The sequence below is a fragment of the Bradysia coprophila genome, unplaced genomic scaffold (genome assembly GCF_014529535.1).
Source record: "Bradysia coprophila strain Holo2 unplaced genomic scaffold, BU_Bcop_v1 contig_373, whole genome shotgun sequence".
In the NCBI taxonomy this organism is placed as follows: domain Eukaryota; kingdom Metazoa; phylum Arthropoda; class Insecta; order Diptera; family Sciaridae; genus Bradysia; species Bradysia coprophila.
Window position 1 is genome coordinate 2,040,017 of NW_023503632.1, and position 24,756 is coordinate 2,064,772.

At 36.8% G+C, this 24,756-nt stretch overlaps 1 protein-coding gene across 2 annotated transcripts; it reads right to left on the bottom strand.

Moving 5' to 3' along the window:
- Nucleotides 1-10,359: 10,359 nt before the first annotated feature.
- Nucleotides 10,360-23,373, bottom strand: LOC119081961. 2 transcript variants are annotated; one of them, XM_037191264.1, is made up of 7 exons: nt 23,107-23,373; nt 22,773-23,029; nt 21,647-21,830; nt 21,265-21,580; nt 21,047-21,196; nt 20,530-20,989; nt 10,360-10,384 (listed from the first exon to the last, which is right to left on the bottom strand). In XM_037191264.1, exons 2-6 carry the CDS (start codon nt 23,023-23,025, stop codon nt 20,579-20,581), a joined length of 1,314 nt encoding a protein of 437 aa, XP_037047159.1. In that variant the 5' UTR covers nt 23,026-23,029; nt 23,107-23,373; the 3' UTR covers nt 10,360-10,384; nt 20,530-20,578. The 2 variants fall into 2 exon arrangements, with proteins under 2 accessions (XP_037047159.1, XP_037047160.1); XM_037191265.1 differs by lacking the exons at nt 22,773-23,029; nt 23,107-23,373 and adding an exon at nt 21,923-22,093 and having other exon boundaries at nt 21,647-21,849.
- Between the last annotated feature and the right edge of the window lie 1,383 nt (nt 23,374-24,756).

A 24,756-nucleotide genomic window follows, 5' to 3' on the forward strand; every position in this document is an offset into this window, starting at 1 on the left:
GTGAGGCATTGAGGACATTATGAGACTTATAAGAGGGTCTTGTGAGACATTGAGGACTTCTCGTGAGACATCGAGGGCGTTGTGAGACTTAGAAGAGAGTTTTGTGAGACTGTGAGACTGGTGAGATATTGAGGATTGACATTGAGGACTGGTGAGACATTGAGGACTTGTGAGATATTCAGGCCTGGTGAGACATTGAGGACTGGTGAGACATTGAGGACTGGTGAGACATTGAGGACTGGTGAGACATTGAGGCCTGGTGAGACATTGAGGACTTGTGAGATATTCAGGCCTGGTGAGACATTGAGGACTGGTGAGACATTGAGACCTGGTGAGACATTGAGGCCTGGTGAGACATTGAGGACTGGTGAGACATTGATGCCTGGTGAGACATTGAGGACTTTGTGAGTGTTTTTTAATCGAGAAAAAAAAGATATGAGAAATTTTTGCCTACTTTCTTACTAAGTCCTCAATGTCTCACCGGTCCTCAATGTCTCACCGGTCCTCAATGTCTCACTAGGCCTCAATGTCTCACCAGTCCTCAATATCTCACCAGTCCTCAATGCCTCACCAGTCCTCAATGCCTCACCAGTCCTCAATGCCTCACTAGTCCTCAATGTATTATTCTCACTGATACTTTTCTGCGTACATCCTTCATTGCCTTCATTTCGTTTTCGTTATTCTCACTTAGATTATTGCGTTCGTTATCATCTTCTAATATTTTATGCAGAGATGGCAGCACCCTTCATTTTTGTTTATAATTCGCTAATCTGAAATGAGAAATTTGTTATTTTTTTTATTTGAAAATTACCTTATTTTGATGATTTTTGCGGTCACCCACCTAAGTACTAACCGCGCCGATTGATGCTTAACCTAGATATCCGACCGCCAACTGGTTTACGCGTGTTGCTATTTCTGCTTATAGCTTTCCAAATCTTATTTTTGAACCGTTGTTACAAACTTGTGTGAGACAATTTTGAGACACTGAGATTTTTTTCGAGACTTGTTTTTAGAGATATTGAGTATTTTTTTGAGATTGAGGTACTTATTTGTGAGGACTATGGTGAGATGTGAGGCCTTTCATGAGACTTTTTGGGTTGCAGATGAGAACTGTAAAAAGACATGAGGACTTTTGTGAGATTTTTTTTTTTTACACATGACGACTATGGTGAGATGTGAGGCCTTTCATGAGACTTTTTGGGTTGCAGATGAGAACTGTAATAAGACATGAGGACTTTTGTGAGATATTTTTTTACACATGAGGACTATGGTGAGATTTGAGGCCTTTCGTGAGACTTTTTTGGGTTGCAGATGAGAACTGTAATAAGACATGAGGACTTTTGTGAGATATTTTTTTTTACACATGAGGACTATGGTGAGATGTGAGGCCTTTCATGAGACTTTTTGGGTTGCAGATGAGAACTGTAATAAGACATGAGGACTTTTGTGAGATATTTTTTTTTACACATGAGGACTATGGTGAGATGTGAGGCCTTTCGTGAGACATTATTGTTTGTCTTTTTTAACATTTGAACTAACAGAATATAGAATCTTAGGCAAATGATTTCTAGATCTAGACCCTCAATCCTCAACGTAGTCCTCATGTCTAACGAAAAATATCTCACAAAAATTCTCAATCATCAACGTAGTCCTCATGTCTAACGAAAAATATCTCACAAAAATTCTCAATCCTCAACGTAGTCCTCATGTGTAAAAAAATATCTCACAAAAATTCTCAATCCTCAACGTAGTCCTCATGTCTAACAAAAAATATCTCACAAAAATTCTCAATCCTCAACGTAGTCCTCATGTCTAACGAAAAATATCTCACCAAAAAATCTCAAGCCTCATGGTAGTCCTCATGTCTAACGATAAATATCTCACAAAAATTCTCAATCCTCAACGTAGTCCTCATGTCTAACAATTAATATCTCACGAAAATCCTCAAGCCTCAGCGTAGTCCTCATGTCTAACGAAAAATATCTCACGTAAACCCTCAATATTCAACGTAGTCCTCATGTCTAAACAAAAATAATCTCAAGTAAACCCTCAATCCTCAACGTAGACCTCATGTCTAACGAAAAACATCTCACAAAAATGCTCAATCCTCAACGTAGTCCTCATGTCTAACAAAAATATCTCACGAAAATCCTCAAGCCTCATGGTAGTCCTCATGTCTAACGAAAAATATCTCACGAAAATTCTCAATCCTCAACGTAGTCCTCATGTCTAACAATTAATATCTCACGAAAATCCTCAAGCCTCAGCGTAGTCCTCATGTCTAACGAAAAATATCTCACGTAAACCCTCAATCGTCAACGTAGTCCTCATGTCTAACGAAAAATATCTCACGTAAACCCTCAATCTTCAACGTAGTCCTCATGTCTAACGAAAAACATCTCACAAAAATTCTCAATCCTCAACGTAGTCCTCATGTCTAACAATTAATATCTCACAAAAATTCTCAATCCTCAACGTAGTCCTCATGTCTAACGAAAAACATCTCTCAAAAATTCTCAATCCTCAACGTAGTTCTCATGTGTAACAATTAATATCTCACAAAAATTCTCAATCCTCAACGTAGTCCTCATGTCTAACGAAAAATATCTCACCAAAAAATCTCAAGCCTCATCGTAGTCCTCATGTCTAACGAAAAATATCTCACAAAAATGCTCAATCCTCAACGTAGGCCTCATGTCTAACAAAAATATCTCACGAAAATCCTCAAGCCTCAGCGTAGTCCTCATGTCTAACGAAAAATATCTCACAAAAAATCTCAAGCCTCAACATAGTCCTCACTTTTAACAAAAAATATCTCACGAAAATTCTCAAGCCTCAGCGTAGTCCTCATGTCTAACGAAAAATATCTCACAAAAAATCTCAAGCCTCAACATAGTCCTCACTTTTAACAAAAAATATCTCACGAAAATACTCATGTCTCACAAAGTCTTCACGTCTGCAGCGCCACAAATCCTCAATCCTCAAAATTTAAACTTTACCAATATCTCACCAATCCTCAATCAATCCTCAGCCAAGATTTGAGACTTTGAGATAGCTCAAACCGTTCTCAATTGAGACTTTATTTTTACTCGGGGTTACTTATAAAAAAATGAAACAATGCGGAGGTTTGAACCCAGAACCTCAAGCACACCAGGCGGCGATAATACCTGACCCAAAACACTAGGGGAAATCCTCTCATTTTATTTATACTCGATATACGCTCGTATATCCAGTATATCGAGTATAATTGAATATACTCCGAATATCTTTGACAACCGTTACCTGAAAACAATTAAATTTCACCTCGACGGATGTTGGTCAGACAAACTGCCAGTGTGTAGCGCGTGATCTTAGTAGTCCAGTGACGTAATTAGTTTTTCAATCGCGGACCAATATCTGCCGAGCGATAATACTTTGAGAAATCTTGATGTGATCAGTACGTAAAAAAAACTTTTTCCAAAGTCTTAGCGCTCAGCAGATATTGGTTCGCTACACACTGGCAGTTTGCCTGACCCAAATCCTTCAAGGTAAAATTTAATTATTTTTCAGGTGAGTTGTCAAAGATATGCATGCTATTTATACGCAATATATTCAAATATACTCGATATGCTGGATATACGAGCGTACATCGAGTATAACAAAAATGAAAGGGATTCCCCTACCCCTACTCATTATGTGAACGTGTACATTGACTATACAATATCAAGATCGACAGAAACAATTTCAATTCAAAAATTCTAGAAGCTGTAACTTCGGAAGGCAGCCCCTGCCAATAAATTATCTGTGTTTTGTAGTCATCTTAATCAAGCTTTCAAACGAGTACAATAAGACAATAAGGCTGCCTTCTAGTGGCTTCCGAACAAGAAAAACTTGCTAGTAACAAATTGTGGAAGCGATATCTTGTGAAGGCAGCCAGTTACTCATATGCAATTTCGTATTTAGATGTCTTACTCGGTTGAAATTTTTTTTCTAGCTGTCTTATGATACAAACTTTCAAACAAGTATAATAAGACATGGGTAACTGCCTGCCTTCTGGTCATCCTGACCCAATCAATTATTCCAAGGAACAAAATTCTTGGAGTGATATCTCGGGAAGGCAGTCAGTTACTCGGTTGAAATTTTTTTCTAGATGTCTTATGATACAAGCTTTTAAACGAGTATAATAAGACATGAGTAACTGCCTGCCTTCTGGTGATCTTGGACCAATCAATTATTCCAAGGAACAAAATTCTTGGAGTGATATCTCGGGAAGGCAGCCAGTTACTCGGTTGAAAAAAATTTTCTGGATGTCTTATGATACAAGCTTTCAAACGAGTATAATAAGACATGGGTAACTGCCTGCCTTCTGGTCATCTTGGACCAATCAATTATTCCAAAGAACAAAATTCTTGGAGTGATATCTCGGGAAGGCAGTCAGTTACTCGGTTGAAAATTTTTTCTAGATGTCTTATGATACAAGCTTTCAAAAGAGTATAGTAAAACTTGGGTAACTGACTGCCTTCTTGTCATCTTGGACCAATCAATTATTCCAAGGAACAAAATTCTTGGAGTGATATCTCGGGAAGGCAGCCAGTTACTCGGTTGAAATTTTTTTTCTAGCTGTCTTATGATACAAACTTTCAAACAAGTATAATAAGACATGGGTAACTGCCTGCCTTCTGGTCATCTTGGACCAATCAATTATTCCAAGGAACAAAATTCTTGGAGTGATATCTCGGGAAGGCAGTCAGTTACTCGACTGAAATTTTTTTTCTAGATGTCTTATGATACAAGCTTTCAAACGAGTATAATAAGACATGAGTAACTGCCTGCCTTCTGGTCATCTTGGACCAATCAATTATTCCAAGGAACAAAATTCTTGGAGTGATATCTCGGGAAGGCAGTCAGTTACTCGGTTGAATTTTTTTTTTTAGATGTCTTATGATACAAGCTTTCAAACGAGTATAGTAAGACATGGGTAACTGACTGCCTTCTGGTCATCTTGGACCAATCAATTATTCAAAGGAACAAAATTCTTGGAGTGATATCTCGGGAAGCAGCCAGTTACTCGACTGAATTTTTTTTTCTAGATGTCTTATGATACAAGCTTTCAAACGAGTATAATAAGACATGGGTAACTGCCTGCCTTCTGGTCATCTTGGACCAATCAATTATTCCAAGGAACAAAATTCTTGGAGTGATATCTCGGGAAGGCAGCCAGTTACTCGACTGAATTTTTTTTTCTAGATGTCTTATGATAATTAATATCTTATATATGGAACATATGCTAAGTTGAAAGTGTACGACAATTACCTTCTAATCGGTATGAACGATTTAGATCAGAAGAATTATTGTGGACTGGTACGTGAGAGGGCCCGAGTTCAATCCCAGCGGTGAGCGCTTTTTTTATTAATTAGGAGAGATTGTGAGTATTCGGAGTATTGGAAATATTCGGAGTACTGAGAGAATTTGGGTCCGTTCACTTTTCATGTACTCGGCTCTCTCATGTACTAACTTCACAGTAATCAAATCACATCCACTCTGAACTTAATCAAATATGGTTTAACGAAGAAAATCGTCGTCAAAGTCGTTAATCGTAACATGTGTATTGTTTAAATGTGTGTAAGTTTCCGGTAAAATAAATTAGTGCGAAAGCATCAACTTTTGAATAGCTTTACGATAACACCTTTAGTTAGAGTGGTGTCACATCCCTCATTTTACATTTCGTAGATGCACTTGGAGCAAACCTATTGTATGAGCTAAAACATAGCACTGAACCAAGCACTAAAACAGATTTTTTTAACGGATATTTAGCCTCTCTAATATGATCTACCACAAAAAAACAAAATTTTTTGAACCGCCCACAAGTATAAATTTAATGAGAGCCTCTGAAGTGGCAAAAATTTTAAATTTTTAGTTCAATTTAACATGTAGACAAGTATAGTTCATTTCGAACAGATTTACAGAAATTCGCACAAATAATTGTCAAATAGATCATTTTCAAATACTGTATTTTTAGACGAAGATGATTTATATTATCCTTTAATAAAAGTTTGTCAATAAACTATTAGATGAAACATTCTATCTATCTATCGAAACCAAAATACTGTCAACAACTATAACATGTGTGTCCAAAATATAGTAAACCGGCAACTCCCATGTTTCATAATGACAACATAAAAGGATTGTGTACACAGGCCCCTCTTGAAAATCTGTTCTACTGCTTGGTTGTAGATGCTACGGTTAAAACCAACAATACGGGCAATCCTAGATCTTATCACTAAGGCCTCCAAAGTTGACACTTGTCAATTCAGTTGCCAAACTCTCGTTAATCTAACAAAAAAAGTTGTCAAGGATCCGATCCCACACACATACCGTGAAAATTAACATATTTTTTCATCATTTAATTTTATTATTTGATTCGCTAGAGTAATAAATCTTACCGACCATCACGACGGAATATTAATTTTCGTTTGTTTCGTTTATTTTCCAATTATACAGATCATTTCATGTGTGCGAATCTAGCCGAAGCCTTTCAAATTTGAATTATTTCCATCAAATGCTTTGGATGAAAATGATGACTTTGAATCGCGTGTTTTTTCTTCATTTATTTTTAAAATTTTGGGCAATGGAAATCAATTTTTTTTAAGAAGAATTTACTGTTCCATCTTTATCAACTCCATCAACATCCATTCTATTAAGAAACGTATTAAATATATTCCCGATATAAAACTGTCTTAAAAGTCCATCGCTCAAATAAAATATTCAAATTTATTATTATGACAAATGAGAAAATAAACCAACTTCAACATTAAACATAACATAAAGTCCAAATAAATTATACGAATCTGTCAGCGATTTTGTTGGAGAGGTAGATTAGAGGAATTTGTAAAAATAAAACAAATGAAAAAAAGCGAAAAAAATCCAACAGAAAATTAATATTGTCATAAGTCATATCTATTTTCTATCTATACGTCGACAAAATGTTGGATGTCTGACTATACAAATGTTGTCTAACAGAAAAATAAAACACAATCCAACACGAGGTTATAGGACGCTCTCGATATTATTCTACTCGTTCTGTTACATTCTGAGCATATTTCATAAATTAATTTTCCATTCTGCTAAAAGCATATCATAATGGTGGATTTATGTTATATATACGTGTGGAATATATACTATGAATATGTACTACCTAACCCGAAACCATCATCATCAGTTAGTTAGTTAAAAATATATGACGAAAATAGTAAACATTTTGAATATCATTTACCCAATGATTTAGTAAACATGCCGAAAAGTTTAGTAAACAATATAATGTTTATTTATAAACAAATTAAATAAAAATTGTAAACATATAATTTATTTTATTTGTAAAATATGTTCATTAAACGGATAACACTCTACGGAGATGAGAGTGTGGAACCCATAACAAACAAAAAAAAATGTAAACGAAAATGAACTTTTGCTGTAAAAAAAGTGAAAGCAATGCATCTCAATAGTAGACATCTTAGTGAGCGAAGACAGTTTTGCGCTGCCTTAGTACTGGACTCACTATATAATAGTTATTATTATAAAAAGAAGAATGGAACGTAGTAGCATATTTTTAAGCGCTAGACATTCTTTAAATCTATCATAAGGTCATGAATCGGTTCATTTTATTTTGTAAAAGTATTTTGTACATAAAATATGGCTTTTATACACAAAAAACGGTTTTCGTTCACCAAAGAAGTATTTTTGTGCAAAAAAGAAGCCATTATTCCTATGTCCCAGATAAGGAAAATGCTATCGCGCCGTATCTTGCGTACAAAAATTTAATTTTTTGTATTCAAAAAAATGTTTCTCTCTTCGCTCGTAAGGAAAACTTAGGAAAAAATCGTCATTTCCTGGCTTGATACGAAAAATACTATTGTGCACCGGACAACTGAAATACGCAATCAGGTAGGGGGCAGTGCCTAGTTTTTTTATACGTTGCGATTTGGCAACGGACCAAATGCAACACTAGAACTCAAACTCACCCACAGCGCAATACTATTAGGCTAACCTCCTTTCACCTGTTCGTTAAAGAACCAAACATCCAAACTCCTTTCTTGCATTTAAACCACAACGAGAGCGTTGTTTCAAAACGATGCGTTTGGAATGCCTAAAAATACCCCCAGCTGAAATGCCTCTAAATATCAATCTAATAGAAAACAACAAGAACTTATACAACAAACAGAGTCCTCTTCCCTTACCTATGGGTTGCGTGAAGCAAACGTACAGACAAATAAACTGTTCGACCTCGAATACCAACGGCGGTCTCAGACTAGCGTGGTCCAGTGTTCTTCAGTAGTTTCCGTTGCGTTTTTCCCGAGACAGCAGTAAATTATCGGCTGAACAAGCTTCTGAAAATTTGCATAGACAAAAAGAGGGGTGTTAATGTAACGCTACTTTGAAAAATCCCAAACACGTAGGAAAGAAAGAAAAACGTTCAAAACTCACGTCACACAAATCGGGACTTCTGTGAACAAAATTCATATTTTTTACAAAAATAGTGGCTTCTGTCTACAAATTAATTATATTTATGTAAAAAAGGATGTTTTTGTGTACAGAAGTCATTTTTTACCGGCCGAATGATCTAGTTCGTGTGCCCAACTAATCAGCTGCTCAACTAATTTTTGAAGTTTTCAATGTGGAAGGTGGAAGTTTTTAATGAACAATCATGAGCAATAGTTGGCAGGTAGACAAAATCGGTCTAATTCCCTTGACTGAAAATAAAGGACAAAACAAATACAGCGAGGTATAAGGAAAGATAGATTGGGAGATATTGTTGCAAACATTCAAAAATAATCGGTATTTTAACCACTCTGTGAAACGTTAAATGTTAAATGTCTTCATTGTGTCTTCTTATTATTTGCTTAAAATGCATAAGCCAAAACGCCCCAACTCAATAAAAAACGATGGAAACAAACAAAACCCACGGAAAATAGCAACTTATCTCAGTTAAATTTAGTCTATTTGGTTTGCAAATTCTTTTCACTTCAATTCCGCTAGTCCGTCTCTAGTTCCTAACTTATACGATTCGATAGCCATTCACCTATACTTCGTGCATATGAAATCTTATGGTTTCAAATTTAAAATCATGGATCCAGAACCACTCAGTTATAATTGGTAGAAAAACTCGTAATTTGAGCTGCATTGAAGAGCAAACGAAAACATTTCACATTGAAATTGAAATGCACATCAACCTATTCGATATAATGTAATTGTAATAATCCATCGTTAAGGTCTCGATCTCTTATTTTTCCCAATTTCGTAGAATCAGAAAATAAATAAATTCGAAAACCAATATCAGTTGCTGCAACAATAAACAAACGGCGATGATGGTGCAACGAACACACACATACACACGTGCCGCTCATTAAATAATTAGTGAGTTAAATCGTATTATATTTTGTGTATGATGGAAAAATGAAAGTGGATCCAGAGTAAAAACAATTCAGCAGAATTGGTATGTATATCGTACGAAAAATTCATCCGATCGGCCATAATACAACATATAAAAATAATATTACGCTAAATTAATCAACTTCATCTCTGATTATATTCTAATGAAGTGTAATTTAAAACTTTGTCGATAGCTTGGAGCAAATAAACATTTCCGAATATATTACATTGCACAGCACTCGCATATATATATATATATATATATATATATATATATATATATATATATATATATATATATATATATATATATATATATATATATATATATATATATATATATATATACATGATATTCATGAGGCTGATTTTAGCTCGCTAACATATATAAATTTCACTAAATGTTAGCTACTTAATAACATTATTTATTATTTCAAATCGTTTCGTGTTGAACAGCTATATTATTATGGATACATTTATAGAGTTGTTTATACGGTACGATACGTGTTAGGGTGGTCAACGAAAAAAAACAAGGCATCAGAACAGTCGAAGCGTTTGCTGCGACTTAGCCCCGTACGACCCGTAATCCTATTTCGTCCGTAACCATAATACGTCCGTAGCCGTAATACGCCCGGAACCCTACGTCTACAACCCTCTAATGCGTCTGTTACCAAAATGCAAGTCAGGTTGGGCACGGTCCAATTTACTGAAAGTGTTCATTTTTAAAATTGCGCATAGCGCAATTACGAAAGCCCGTACGAAGTACCTCTCAAATGAAACCAACAATTTACGACATTATTTTAGAAACCCAAAATTTTTTGCCAACCTTCCATTGGGTATTCAATTACCTCTCAAATGAGGGCAGTCAATTTTAGTGCAGGTAAGGTACAAACGCTTCGGGTTCTCATTTGACACCCCAAAACCACATAGCAAATTTTTACAAATTTGCTGTGGTACAATCCCAAGATACAGAAACTATCTTGTACTCCAAAATGACCGCGAGGTTTAACAGATCTATTGATTGATACGTTGTATGGATGTCAAGGGATATGACGAAATACGAATCATTCAGACGCTACAACCTGCAACGCCAGAACGAGTTCAGTCACATGGTGGCATGGCGATTTATACGAAGAGGCAACTCATGGCCTATGGTGATTAGACACTTGCTATTACCTAAAACTAATAGCCGTAACCGTAACAAAGTCGGAAATATCAAAAAACCCAACATTCGCTTTCTCCATAAAAGAAACCATATCGACATAATGTCAATAGTAGAAAGAGCTACAACATGACAATGTTGATAGCGCCATCTTTGGGAAAATGTACAGGTCAATTAGTGATGGTTGTGGTATTCGCATACCACCCACGGCTTGGAGAATTCACAACGTATGGGACGTTAACACACGGTCGATTTGTGAACAATCTAAGTCGGGAGAGATATGATGTAAAATCACAGTCCATATGATCAAGAGACTTGTACAATAGCACAACAGGCCCATCTGAGGCTTAGGTGCTGGGCTTACACCCTCCCATCTAATCTAATCTAATCTAACCTCTCAAATGAAACAAAAACTATCAAAATCGGATGAGATTTACTCGATTTATGTGCAAAAAATACTTAGGGCCGAGTAGCGGCCTTAGTCCAAGGGACCAAATTTGAAACTTTTTTTGCCATCATTCTATTCGGCATTCAATTATCTCTCAAATGAAACAAAAACTAGCAAAATCGGATGAGATTTACTCGATTTATGTGCAAAAAACACTTAGAGCCGAGTAGCGGCCTTAGTCCAAGGGCCCAAATTTGAAAAAAAATTTTGCCATCATTCTAATCGACATTCAATTATCTCTCAAATGAAACAAAAACTAGCAAAATCGGATGAGATTTACTCGATTTATGTGCAAAAAACACTTAGGGCCGAGTAGCGGCCTTAATCCAAGGGCCTGAATTTGAAACTTTTTTTCCCATCATTCTATTCGACATTCAATTATCTCTCAAATGAAACAAAAACTAGCAAAATCGGATGAGATTTACTCGATTTATGTGCAAAAAACACTTAGGGCCGAGTAGCGGCCTTAGTCCAAGGGCCCAAATTTGAAACTTTTTTCGCCATGTTCTTTTCGGTATTCAATTACCTTCCATAAAAAACTAAATCTGGCAAAATCGGAAGAGATCTACGCGATTTATGTGCAAAAAACACTAAGGGCCGAGTAGCGGTATTCAATTACCTTCCATAAAAAACTAAATCTGGCAAAATCGGATGAGATTTACTCGATTTATGTGCAAAAAACACTTCTTCTTCTTCTTCTTCTTCTTCTTCTTTTTCAGCCTGTTTCTATCCACTGCTGGATGTAGGCCTCTCCAACTTCTTTCCATTTCGTACGATCCATTGCCATTTGCTGCCAGTTTGTACCTGCAATATTCTTAATTCCGTTTGTCCATCTCTCTGGTGGTCTACCTATAGCTCGTCTTTTATATGGTCGCCAGTTCATGATCTTTTTGGTCCAACGTTCGTCTGTCCTTCTTGCAATATGTCCCGCCCAGCTCCATTTCAGAGATGCTATTCTTTCCATGACATCAACGACCCTGGTTTGTTGTCGAATCCATTGATTCGTCATTCTGTCTCTGAGTGTTATTCCAAGCATACTCCGTTCCATGGCTCTTTGTGTCACTCTCAATTTATCTTCGGATGCTTTCGTTAAAGTTAACGTTTCCGCTCCATAAGTGAGCACTGGAAGGACACAAGTGTCGAAAACTTTGCGTTTCAGACTATTATTCATTTTGCTTTTGAAAGTTAGTCTGAGTTTTCCGAACGCTGCCCATGCAAGACCAATCCTACGTCTTATTTCTGCAGTTTGGTTGTCCAGACCTAACTTCATTTTATGTCCTAGATATACATAGCTGTCGACTCGTTCAACGACAGTGTCACCAATTTTGATTTCTCTATCGTCCCCGATGTTGGTCATGACTTTTGTTTTCGATAAGTTCATCTTGAGGCCAACTTTGCTCGCCTCTTCACTTAACTGTTGTAGCATAAGCTGAGCCTGACCTAGATTCGCTGCTATCGGTACAATGTCATCAGCGAAGCGGAGATTGCTCAGGTATTCTCCATTTATCTTTATTCCCATTTTACTCCAGTTTAACTTCCTAAAAATACTCTGCAGAATCGCCGTGAATAATTTAGGTGAAATGGTGTCACCCTGCCTTACACCTCGGCCAATTCTGAATTTCTCCGTGCTCTTATGAAGTTTTATACATGAAGTAGCATTTTTGTACACATATCGAATTGTGTTGGAGTACCTTGAGTCTACTCTACATTCGTCTAATGCGTCCAATATCGACCATGTTTCCACTGAATCGAAAGCTTTTTCGAAGTCTATGAATAGCAAGGCTATGTCGATGTTGTATTCACGACACTTCTCAATAAGCGTTCTCATCACCTGCAAATGGTCGTTTGTGCTGAAACCAGATCTGAAAGCAGCTTGTTCAACGGGTTGGTAGAAGTCGAACTTGTTAGTGTTCCTCTTCGTAATGATTTTCATAAACAACTTGTAGAGTGTTGACAATAGGCTTATGGGTCGGTAATTTTCCAGCTTTGTTATGTCTCCTTTTTTACAGGCGCGGATCCACCTATGTGCGGTCGAGGCGGTCGCCGGGGGTCAGAAGATGATTTTTATATGGAAACAAATTTTTTAAACGAAAATCGCTCGGGTAAAAATTTTTAGCCCCGTACGAAGTACGAAGGGGATTATAGGATTACGATGCCGTGTGTAATTGATGGAATTCGAAGCAGACGGTAAGGGCAAAGTGTTTGCCTATGTTCATAGATGACGAATCCGCAATAAAAATTTGGCCCGTCTGTCCGTCTGTCTGTCACGTCGATATCTTGAGTAAATCAAATCCGATTTCAAAATTTTTTTTTCCCTGAAAGATAGTCAAAATAGTGAGGCTAAGTTCGAAGATGGGCATATTCGGGTCGGCCCTTCGTGAGTTAGGGCCACCTAAGTGATTTAAGGTCTTTTGGTGATATTTATGGCAAAATAAACGATGGAAATGTAAATGACACGGCAAATGATAGGTATTGTCAATACCAATCCAGGAAAAAAAAGTTTTTTAAAATCGGGTGAGTGGACCGTTAGTTAGGGCCTTAGAAGTGAAAAGCTACTAGGGCCCTATGTGTATTTTACATACAACTCGAGTAAATTTCATTCGTTTTTCGTAATTTTTGTTTCATTTGGAAGGTAATCGAACGCCGAATAGAAAGTTGTTGAAAAAAAATTAAATTTGGGTCCTTGGACTAAGGCCACTACTAGAGCCCTATGTGTATTTTACATATAACTCGAGCAAATTTCATCCGTTTTTCGTATTTTTTGTTTCATTTGGAAGGTAATCATATGCCGAATAGAATGTTGTTGGAAAAAATTTTAAATTGGGGTCCTCGGACTGAGGCCGATACTAGGCCCTTCAAAAAAATATAAATTTTAGGGCGATTTGAATTTTTTGTTTCATTTGAAAGGAACGTCGTACGGGGCTTCGTAATTGCGCTATGCGCAATTTCTAAGATGTACACATTACATAATAATTTTACTTTAACTACTTTAACCGGCGCATAGGCTTACGGTCAAAGTAGGGTGACAGACGCACTAGGGTCACGTACGCAATAGATATACGGGTTTGTACGGGGCTCAGTCTCAGCAAACGCTCCGACTGTTCTGATGGCTCGTTTCTAACCGCCCGAGTCAGAACAAAAGCTGGACCCGCCCCTGCTTTTTTATGCAGCAATGTAATTACCGCATTTTCCCAGGCTTCTGGTACTTCTTCCCATTGGAGACATTGATTAAACAAAGCCGTGATTGCCTTTAATAATGAGTCTCCACCTAGTTTAATGGCTTCCACTGGAACACCATCTTCTCCGGGAGACTTTTTGTTTTTCATCTCGGCTACTGCAGCTTTGACTTCATCAACAGTTATGTCGGGAATATACTCCGATCCCACGTTTCTTATTATTGGTCTATCTTCGGTTTCTTCCGTTGGGCTCTGTCTTGCTGAAGAAAACAAATTCTCATAAAATTCTGTTGCAATGTTTAATATCGCATTTCAATCCGTTTGGATCGTTCCTGTTTTGTCTCGTAATTTGAAGATTTCTTTTTTGGCGTTTGTCATTTTTCTCCGTAGGACTTTCATATTGCAGTTAGCTTCAATTATGTTTTGAGCCAATTGGACATTATATTTTCTTTCATCTGATCTTTGTTGATACTTTTAGACAGGTTCCGGTATTCCACCGAATCTCGTCCTCCGTTTTTTACCAACTCTGCTCTGCTTGCGATCAGGTCTAATGTTTCTCTGCTGAGTTTTGATTCTTTCCCTTGGACGGATTTGCATTTGGATTTCATGAAACCCATTATTGTATCGACGATTTTGGTATTCAATTCGTCCAATGTTTCACATTGATTGTTGACGTTATCTAATTCGGCAGTCATTTTCGTAGCAAATTCTTCATTTTGTGTGTAAAGCCGTTGTACGTCAATCCTTTCACTTTTCTGAACTAGTTGTGATCTTTGAAATCTGGTATTTAACGTGACTCTTGCACGAACCATTCGGTGATCACTACCGGTTGAAAAATTGTTTAGGACCGTAACGTTCTTAACGGTTGACTTACAGCCAGTTATGATGTAATCGATCTCATTTTTCGTTACACCATCTGCACTAGCCCAAGTCCATTTCCGTTGAGGCTTTCCTGCAAAAAATGAATTCATTGCGTACAAATTGTGTTGCTGTAAGAAGTTGAGTAAAGTATTTCCACGCTCATTTCTTTGGTCGTTGCTAAAACTACCAACAGAAACTTCGGAGTCTTCTTCTCGTTTTCCCAGCTTCGCATTGAAATCACCGATTAGATATTGGTAATGTGAAGGGTTTTCGTCCAGAGCTTTCTCGACATCTTCATAGAATCTTTCTACTTCTTCGTCATCATGGGTGGACGTGGGTGCGTAAACCTGAATTAATTTGACACTGTAACTGTTATTTATCTTCAGGCTTCCGTATATCACTCGACCTTTGAGCTCTCCCAACAAGCCCACGTTGGATCTTACCCAAAAACAATGTTCAGCAACTTTGTTCTACTCGTCAATACCTTTCATTTGATTTATCACAAGCAGCTATTGCGTGCGTATTTCGGTAGATATCGTCGAAAGACTGAAAAACACCTACCGACCCTACCATGCCCATTTTCGAACTTGACCTTACTTTTGTCGATACCAATCGGGAAAAAAAAGAATTTTCAAAAAAGGTTGTGATTTACTCAAGCTAGAGGGGTCACAGACGGACGGACGTACGGACATAAATCGAGTAAATCTCATCCGATTTTGCTAGACTTAGTTTTTTATGGAAGGTAATTGAATATCGAAAATAACGTGGCAAAAAAAGTTTCAAATTTGGGCCCTTGGACTAAGGCCGCCACTCGGCCCTAAGTGTTTTTTGCACATAAATCGAGTAAATCTCATCCGATTTTGCTAGTTTTTGTTTCATTTGAGAGGTAATTGAATACCCAATGGAAAGTTGGCCAAAAATTTTGGGTTTCTAAAATAATGTCGTAAATTGTTGGTATTATTTGAGAGGTACTTCGTACGGGCTTTCGTAATTGCGTAATGCGCAATTTTAAAAATGAACACTTTCAGTAAATTTGACCATGCCCAACTTGACTTGCATTTTGGTAACAGATGCATTAGAGGGTTGTAGACGTATTAGGGTTCCGGGCGTATTACGGCTACGGACGTATTATGGTTACGGACGAAATAGGATTACGGGTCGTACGGGGCTAAGTCGCAGCAAACGCTCCGACTGTTCTGATGCCTTGTTTAATAGATAGGCGGTATTTGTAATAATAACAGTAGTGCCAGGGCAGCTGGTCAAATTTGAATTTAAATTGACTTTGATAATTTCCAACGACAATATAAAATCAGAGACAAATCCCATTGATTCCCTTTCTTTGTACACTAAGTCATTATTTTTTCGATCGGCAAACTTCACACGAAAACTCGACTTTTCAACTTTGCCATGTGTATAACTATCACATCATTTTGAGCTTCAAGTCAACTTACTTTTCATCCCTAGGGCTGTAATTTGCCACTTCCGACCATAGTGATCCATTGGGATAAAAAGATGAAAAGTCTCGGTTTCGCCTCGGATCAACAAAATACACACGAAAACTCTACTTTTCATCTTTTTATCCCTTGTTATGCAAAAGACTGTATTACTTACCGCAGTTTTTCCCTACGTTACTGCGTGTTGTGAGACTTTGGTTTGTAAGAAAATTGTTGATAATGAGGGTGCATGTGTTACTGAGCCCTTCGACTCCCATATCCATTTTCCATCATTTCTCCCATAGATAGATATGTAACATACTATAGATTATGGGTTGGAGCATTATTTCACAGGACTCTGAATCATTGGCGCTGTCGGCAAGTCGGTCACTTCTGTCACTTCGAAAATTTAAATTTCTCAACAAATGACTTGTTTCATAGCACTGTTTCTAGCACGAACATTCATTTTTTTACGGCTCCAAATTTTAAAATACATATGCGTGTATGACTGCATGTGTTGTGTGTTTTTATTCACAGAAAGATATGAAGACTCCCACCTTAACGAGAAAATGGAGGGCCTATTCTGATTAGTATTGAATATTTCTTATGTTCACGCTAGAAGCAAAGCTGTTTTTTTTTAATTTTGGAGCTCAAAAGATCAACTCGTAGGCTGCGCCATCGTTGAAATTTGCTTTTGTGACGATAACAATTTCCTCAATCTGTCACTAGATTGTGACCACCCTATTTCGCATCTTGTTGCATAAATACACTAAAAAAATGTGGACCGCCCTAGCACCTATAACAACAATATAGATTGCCATATACTTATATAACACAATATTTTGTGTAGGAGCTCTCTCATTGTTTCGATATTGATACGCTTAATCAACTAATATATCTACCGAAGAAATTTCAATATCAAATTACACATTTTAATGCTGCGACTGTGTGTCCGTATATATTGTTGCACATTATGTTTTATTTATTTTTAATGATTCGAGGGGTGATGATAATAATATAACACATAATTTCGAGTATAGGTCCTTGCTCGGATATAATACGTACGAATCCGTATCGACATGTGTGTTGAAAGGAAAAAAAATATTTCAAATAGCACTCTTTCAAAGACGTTATCTTAAAAGAGTTTAATGTCGTCGCGTTCGTACTATATGTTTTTTTTTTAAGTAGCCGTTATACCGTGGTAGACTATATACTATACTACGTAATGTATTGAGATCGTGTAAAAATTCAATGGAAAAATAACTCGAAATTTTATTGATAATTGCAACTTTTTTTATTTCCATTGATTGTTTATACTTCCGGTCAGATTGATTACTGAATTTGTTTATGTTTTGCGGAACGGACGCAGTGCGAAAAGAAAAAAAGATATTTTTTGATGGGTGGTCTAGATCTAGTTGTTCTCTAAAATTAGTTTTAGAACAAGAAGACTGAATTGTGCTATATTAAAATTTGTATGAGAGTTAGATTTGATTGTGCTTTATATTGGCAACGACCGTTGTTCTTTAAGGTTCTTGTAAACGAGCCGTCAGAACAGTCGGAGCGTTTGCTGCGACTGAGCCCCGTATGAACCCGTACATTTATTGCGCACGTGACCCTAGTTCGTCCGTCGCCCTACTCTTAACGTAAGTCTACTGCGCCCGTAAACGTCGGTAAAGTAAAATTCTTATGGAATTTGTGCGTCTTAAAAATTGCGCATAGCGCAATTACGAAGCCCCGTACGATGTTCCTTTCAAACGTAACACAAATTTAAAATTGACCTAAAATTTCCTCAGTCCTATATTAACCTATATTTACCTATAAATAAACAATTTACTGATAAATATGCTAGTATATAGCTCAAAATAACTATCTATACCGTTATATAGCTCAATATAGCTCAATATAGCTCAATATAGCTATATATATTTATATATATATATATATATATATATATATATATATATCCATATTTGGAATCCTTGAAACACCACACACACATAACCAATCACTTCCCACTGATCAGTAACTTTGTAAGTATCATTTTCACTGATTTATATTGTTTTTACAAAAATCCAAAATGGCGGCCGACGGCCATTTTATTAGGAGACCTGAAACAGTACTGACGATTTATTAATACCTTTCAAACAAAAAAAAATTCATGAAATTCGGTCAAATTTTACTCGAGATATTAACAAAAAACACCACCTTCACTGTACGGCCGAGTAGCCTCATATAAGCTCACTCCAAGAGACCTAGCTCACGCTCCGGTGAACCGAATTTCATGAACTTTTTTTTCCCTTATTGGTACGGTCAACCGGTCAACCTATCTATTAAAGCAAAATCCATCTAAATACGTTCAAATTTGGCCAACCTAAAAGCAAAAACGGCTTGCCGCCCTGCACCTAGTTCACACCAAGGGGTCTAACAAACGAGTCGGTCATCCAATTTCCATAAACTTTTTTTTTGTCGATCGGTATTGTAAATACCTTTCATTTGATGTATCACTTACCAGTGTAGCCTTTAAATGGCCAGAGAAATCTTTGGAAAACGTTAAAGCACTTATGGGGCCCCAACTCGGGAGGGGTCGACCCAAAATCGCCCATCTTCGAACTTAGCCTCACAATTTCAACTACCTTTCAGGGAAAAAAAAATTGAAATAGGATTTGATTTACTCAAGATATCGACGTGACAGACGGACAGACGGACAGACGGACAGACAAAATTTTTATTGTGGATTCGTCATCTATGAACATAGGCAAACACTTTGCCCTTACCGCCTGCTTCGAATTCCATCAATTACACACGGCACCGTAATCCTATAAGCCCCTTCGTACCTCGTACGGGGCTAAAAATAATTTTTAAGCCGACCGAACTTATATACTGTAGGATATCGTCAGCATCGAATCTGTAAACCCAAATTGATATATAAGTCTTCGGTGGACAGATCTCATTGCTTCTATATGACATCCCTGTACAGAAAAACAACGTTGACCGTTGTACGATTTTTATTAATTTTTTTCACCTCACACACAAGTGAGCCCTTTTTAAGGAAATTAAGTATAAAAGTATTGAAGGATCATTTCTTGTATCAAGCTTCATAAAAAACCCATAGTCTTTCAAAGTCCATCATTCTGTTAGATTATTTAAAGAAATTCCGATGTTTATGCCCAAGACATAACGAAAAAAAAACATTCTTGTTGCAACCTTGTTATGTTCTGGTAGAGACAGATGGTGGATTTTTTTGGGTTAGGAACAGAGCCTATGTTAGTGCCTTACAAGTGCAATATAAAAATTTGCGATGGCCTGAAGGCCTTATATGTGCAATTTAAACATTTGCGATAGTAAACACCTTACATTGCGCATGTAAGTAAGGCGTCTTAACCTGGCCTTAAGAAATTTAATTTCCTAAATTCCTTAAGACTCCCTATAGTTAGAGGCAATAAAATTTCAGCATAAATTTGCTTCAAATGTTTTTCAGCTGATCTTCTAACTCCCTCGCTGCCTCTGACTGTAGTTCTGGTTTCTGTTAAATCTCGTTCAGCGGGACTTCGATGTATCGTATTTAGTATTCAGGGAAAAGAGGTAAAAAAATGATACAAAAATTGAATTTTTAAGAATCTATGTCCCTAAAATAGGCCCTGGTTGGCAATATGTTGTATCGAAGTAAATGGAAGTAGCGTTTTAGTTTACTATATTTTCCCGAAAAGTATTCTTGGAAAAATTGGGTTGGGAAAGAATGGAAATGTTGTGGAGAAACTGGAAAAATGTTTTCCTAAAAAGAGTACCTGGTGGTGGTGATTGGAGCGTCTTGTGTAATTTGTACATAGCGAGAAATATAAAAGCTCAGTTCTTCAATTTTTGAACTGGTTTTTATTACGTGATTACAGGGGACGGAAATTTCAAAACCGACACATTTTCGGTTTGGTGGTTTACGGGCTTCTAGTGATTCCTCCATATAAAAATACATGCGAAAAATACTCAAACGCAAAGAAAACACAAAAACAAAAATGTGTCAGTTTTCAAACTGCCGTACGTGTGACCCACTCTCCGCTACAATAAACACTCAACTTTTAATACAATTTTCGTCGCGCAATCAAATTTGTAAAATTCCTTTCTTATCATAATAGTCGTACAACATGTCAAGCATATTTATGTAGACTGGATTCAAATACAATTTCCTCTTGAAATTCATTCCCGTGTCACCTTCATCTAACATATTGTTAATATCCGCATCTTCACAGTCCTTCAGCAGAACTACTGGTAACACGGAAATCGAAGCCATAACACCCAGAAATCCTCTTTGCAGCAAATCAACTTGCAATTCTAAAAGCGTTGGGATACGAGCCTTGTACCCGAGCTGTTTCAATGTTTTTACCAAGTGTTCGTGATAGTGCTGAATAATAGCGTCGAACTCGGCTGTCTTCAATTTCTTTTCGGTTGATGAAACGATAAAATAATGTAAATCGATTGCTGGCGAGCCCCAAACTGGCATTTGAAGATCGATCTATGGACGGCAAAGGGATTGGTTATGCGATATGACGTCGATGTTCGATTTACTCACAAACAGCATATCCTCCACGTTGTCGTTGTCGCCGTACTTAAACATTAAATTGTTCGTCCATAGATCACCGTGATTAAGAACATTGAAACCGTCCGGGTTGCACTTTGTGACTTCTATGGATTTTTCAAAGCATTCATTTTCGTAGTTGTCCTGATTTGAAGATAGACACTTGGTAATCGATTTACGGTATTTCACACTTAGCAACAAAATAGATTTACCATTCGTTTGATATATCTGGTTCCGTTAGGTAATTGCTGAATGCCCTCTTTCAACATGGTCAAATTGCTGTTGAAAAAGACCTCCACCATCGGCTTCAGTTTTTCGTTATACATGCCCTGCAGTAGAATATCACGGTACGGTCCATTATTTGCTTGAAGTACTGCAGACGCTGCATGGAATTTGCTCAGTCTTTCAATAACCAATTTTACGTGATCCCAATTCAATCCCTCGTGACGACTGGCCATTTTGAAGCCTTTCTTCGATAAGTCTTCCAGCACGATCTGTTCGGGTGCGGATGTACTAGTCTTGATGCATCTTTACAAATAAAATTTAAAAAAAAAACTGAAAATTTCTGAGGATGAGACGGGGAATTGTCGTTACTTTGGCGAAATTTGAGTAAAATCTCCAGATTTATGTAGCAGTTGTTCAATGCTTGGTACCACTGACTTATACATTTCAACCTCTTTGGTAAAAACATTGAAAATTTCCATCACTTCTTTGGTTGGTCCATCTTCAAGCGTGTGATTTACTTTCAGGATGTATGACAATTCCTCGGCAACATTTTCTGTAACATACAATTTATATCGTTTTTTTACGGGCTGCATCATTGTGAGCAGCCTTTGTTTCGCATATTTAAATAAAGAGAACATCAATAATGATACAGAGATGTTCGAGGTCGTTCGAGGTAGAAATTGTCGTCAGATCCTCAGTCCAATACATTAATCTTTTAATTCTTAATGATTTCAATGCAGGAGTAACTTCACTGAATTGCAGTGAACTGATCAATGCATCTAACAGGCTTGGACTGGCCATACTGTTTCGGGCTTATTGTTCGGAATTTTAATCCTTAAATTCTTAAAAATTCTTTAAAATTCCTACGAATAATAATCCCTGGGCGATATTCAAGGGGATTTAGAGGGATTTTTTTGAAAGTGGACCAGGCACCGTCGGAGTTTTTTTTGAGCTACATTTTGTTTACATGCACACATAGCTCTTGGCCCCAATAGTCTAAAACGGCAGTCGTTTAATTTCAATATTCTTTTATTGGCTAGTGAACTTACACCAAAAGTCGAAAACGGGTGTTCTTTGTCCGTAATTCATTGCCACTACAGACTATGGACATACATGTGTGGGGGTTCATTGGATAGGTATTGCCCAGTAGATACGGGGCAAGCACAGGTATCTCACATGTTCTGAACCATTGTTCGAAAATAACAACAAAACTATTCAGTCAAAGGCCGGAAATTATAATGAATTATGATCCGAGGTATCTCGCACCTGGTCAGTGTTTTACAATTGTAACAAAATACACTGTGAAAATGACTTTAAAAACTGTGATCTTTCTACTCACAGAACTTTTGTTTCGTCACACCTAATAACTCAGCGCTTTTTCAATTTATCTTATCAGTGACAATGCCAGATAACACTGTTTGCCTGACTGTGTGGCATATTGTCAGCACTGTAATTTGAGCGAGAAAACTTTCGCCAACGATATCGCAAAATTTACCTTTGTTCTCTGCAATTACTTTCACACGATACAAAACCGAAGCATAGTTCTCCCCCTTTTCGTTGGCCATACGGACGTCATGGCTGATATATTTCCATTCACTTTTGCCATCCGAAGCAAGAATTTCCTTGAAATAATCGCTGTTTATCCAACTTGGCAATTCTAACGAAGATTCCTTGCTAGTAGGAATGAGTTCATCGGCTACAATTCCATCAGTTGCACTATCAGCTGCAGTTCCATTAACTTTTTCCATTTTACTATTTTAACGAAAGTTTAACGGTACATCGAGGTAGCTAATTTATTTCTACACAGGATACGGAAACGGATTACTCACTTACAAATTAAAGCAGGAAAACGAACTGTAAAGACACGTAGAAAAGACTTAACCGGACTGTTAATTTGTTCGGATATTGAAAATTACACGTCTGTTTACCTCGACTTCTTGTTATGATGTGGTTTTATCAAGTAAAAAAAACACACAAATTTAACTAACTCACGCAATGACTACAAAAATTTTTTGCGTCGAACAAAAGACTATTTTAAAGATAAATTCAAAATATTAATCTTATCTACGCATTAATAGTGACCAAAGAACAGTTTGAAACTAAACGAAATACAAATCTAATCAATGTGATGTAATAAATAGGTAATATACCTACGAGCAACAACAACAGCAGCAGCAGTAACAGAAAAAAAATACAGTCGATTCCGGTTTCTGCTGTATTGTTGTTGTGCGAAATGTTATTAAAAACACGAAATCAAACAATCTGTTTTTTTTGAGTATATATCTTTGATGGTCATCTCACATTAGCAATGGATTTCACCTACATGCTATAACGTCTAGCATTACGGTAATCTAAACCAGGTCATCATTGAAAAAATAATACCTGTGACAGGTAAAAATCGTAAGACATTAAATACGCTGAAAGGATATTGTGATATTCCATCTGTTTACAGTATAATCTAATGTGTCTAGACTTAAAAATAGTTTTCATCGAATAGTGAAACTGCAGCATTTCTTTTTGCGAGTCGAAGTTGTAAGCGTCACCCCCACCGATATCACTTCTTTTGTAAGTGGATAAAAGGACTTGCGTCACACTTCCACTGTAAGTGGCTTATTGTGCGATATCAGTTCTTTTGTAAGAAGATTTTTTTGAGAATTCGGTACAAGGCAGTAAAATCAGCGACTTTTTTGAAAAACCCTGAAAAATTTGTCGTCTAAAATCTAATGCTCAAAACAAACGAGGCATTGAAAACGTGTTTTGGTCCTATTTTTCATGACGAAATTTTCGAAACTGTCAAATGAAGTTAGAACTTTTTCTATTCAAAATCGCGATTGCTGCATCTGTCAATGAAAACTAGGACCAAAACACGTTTTCAATGCCTCGTTTGTTAATGCCAATATATAGACCACGTAGCTTCCAGTTAAATCGCTTATAACTACCAAATGTACGCCTTAATGAGAACCCTGAATCCAAAACTCTATATCTTTGTCTTTGAATAGAACTTTCTATCTGCTGTAGATATGGTTCACATAGGTCGCACTTAAAACGCTCATAGCTCCCAAATGGGTGATTTTTATGAAAACCCCAGAAACACCTGTGGACTAGAATGTGAAACTCTATAACTTTGTCTTTTAAACGAACTTTCTATCTGCCATATTATAGGTCCCATAGCTCAATAGCTTAAAACGCTCATAGCTCCGAAATTATAAGCTTTTATGAAAATTCCTTCAAATTAGTTTCTTAGAATTACCCTTAACATACCCTGAAAATGTCAGACAAATCCACATAGTAATTCAAAAGTTTCGTTGACAAATTTTCATTTTCATTAAATTATGAATTATTAATTTGACAATTATTTGTTCGAATTTCTATAAATCTGTTTGAAATGACAAGGACATTTTAAAGCGAACTAAGAATTTAACATTTTTTGCCACTTTAGAGGCTCTCTGCTCTCATAAAATTTATATTTGTGGCGGTTC

Coding starts and splice junctions, on each gene's coding strand:
- LOC119081961 (XM_037191264.1), bottom strand. CDS start 23,025: ATGGAAAAAGTTAATGGAACTGCAGCTGATAGTGCAACTGATGGAATT. Junction 21,831..22,772: donor AGTAATTGCAGAGAACAAAG/GTAAATTTTGCG, acceptor TGTATGTTACAG/AAAATGTTGCCGAGGAATTG. Junction 21,197..21,264: donor CCAGATATATCAAACGAATG/GTAAATCTATTT, acceptor TCTTCAAATCAG/GACAACTACGAAAATGAATG.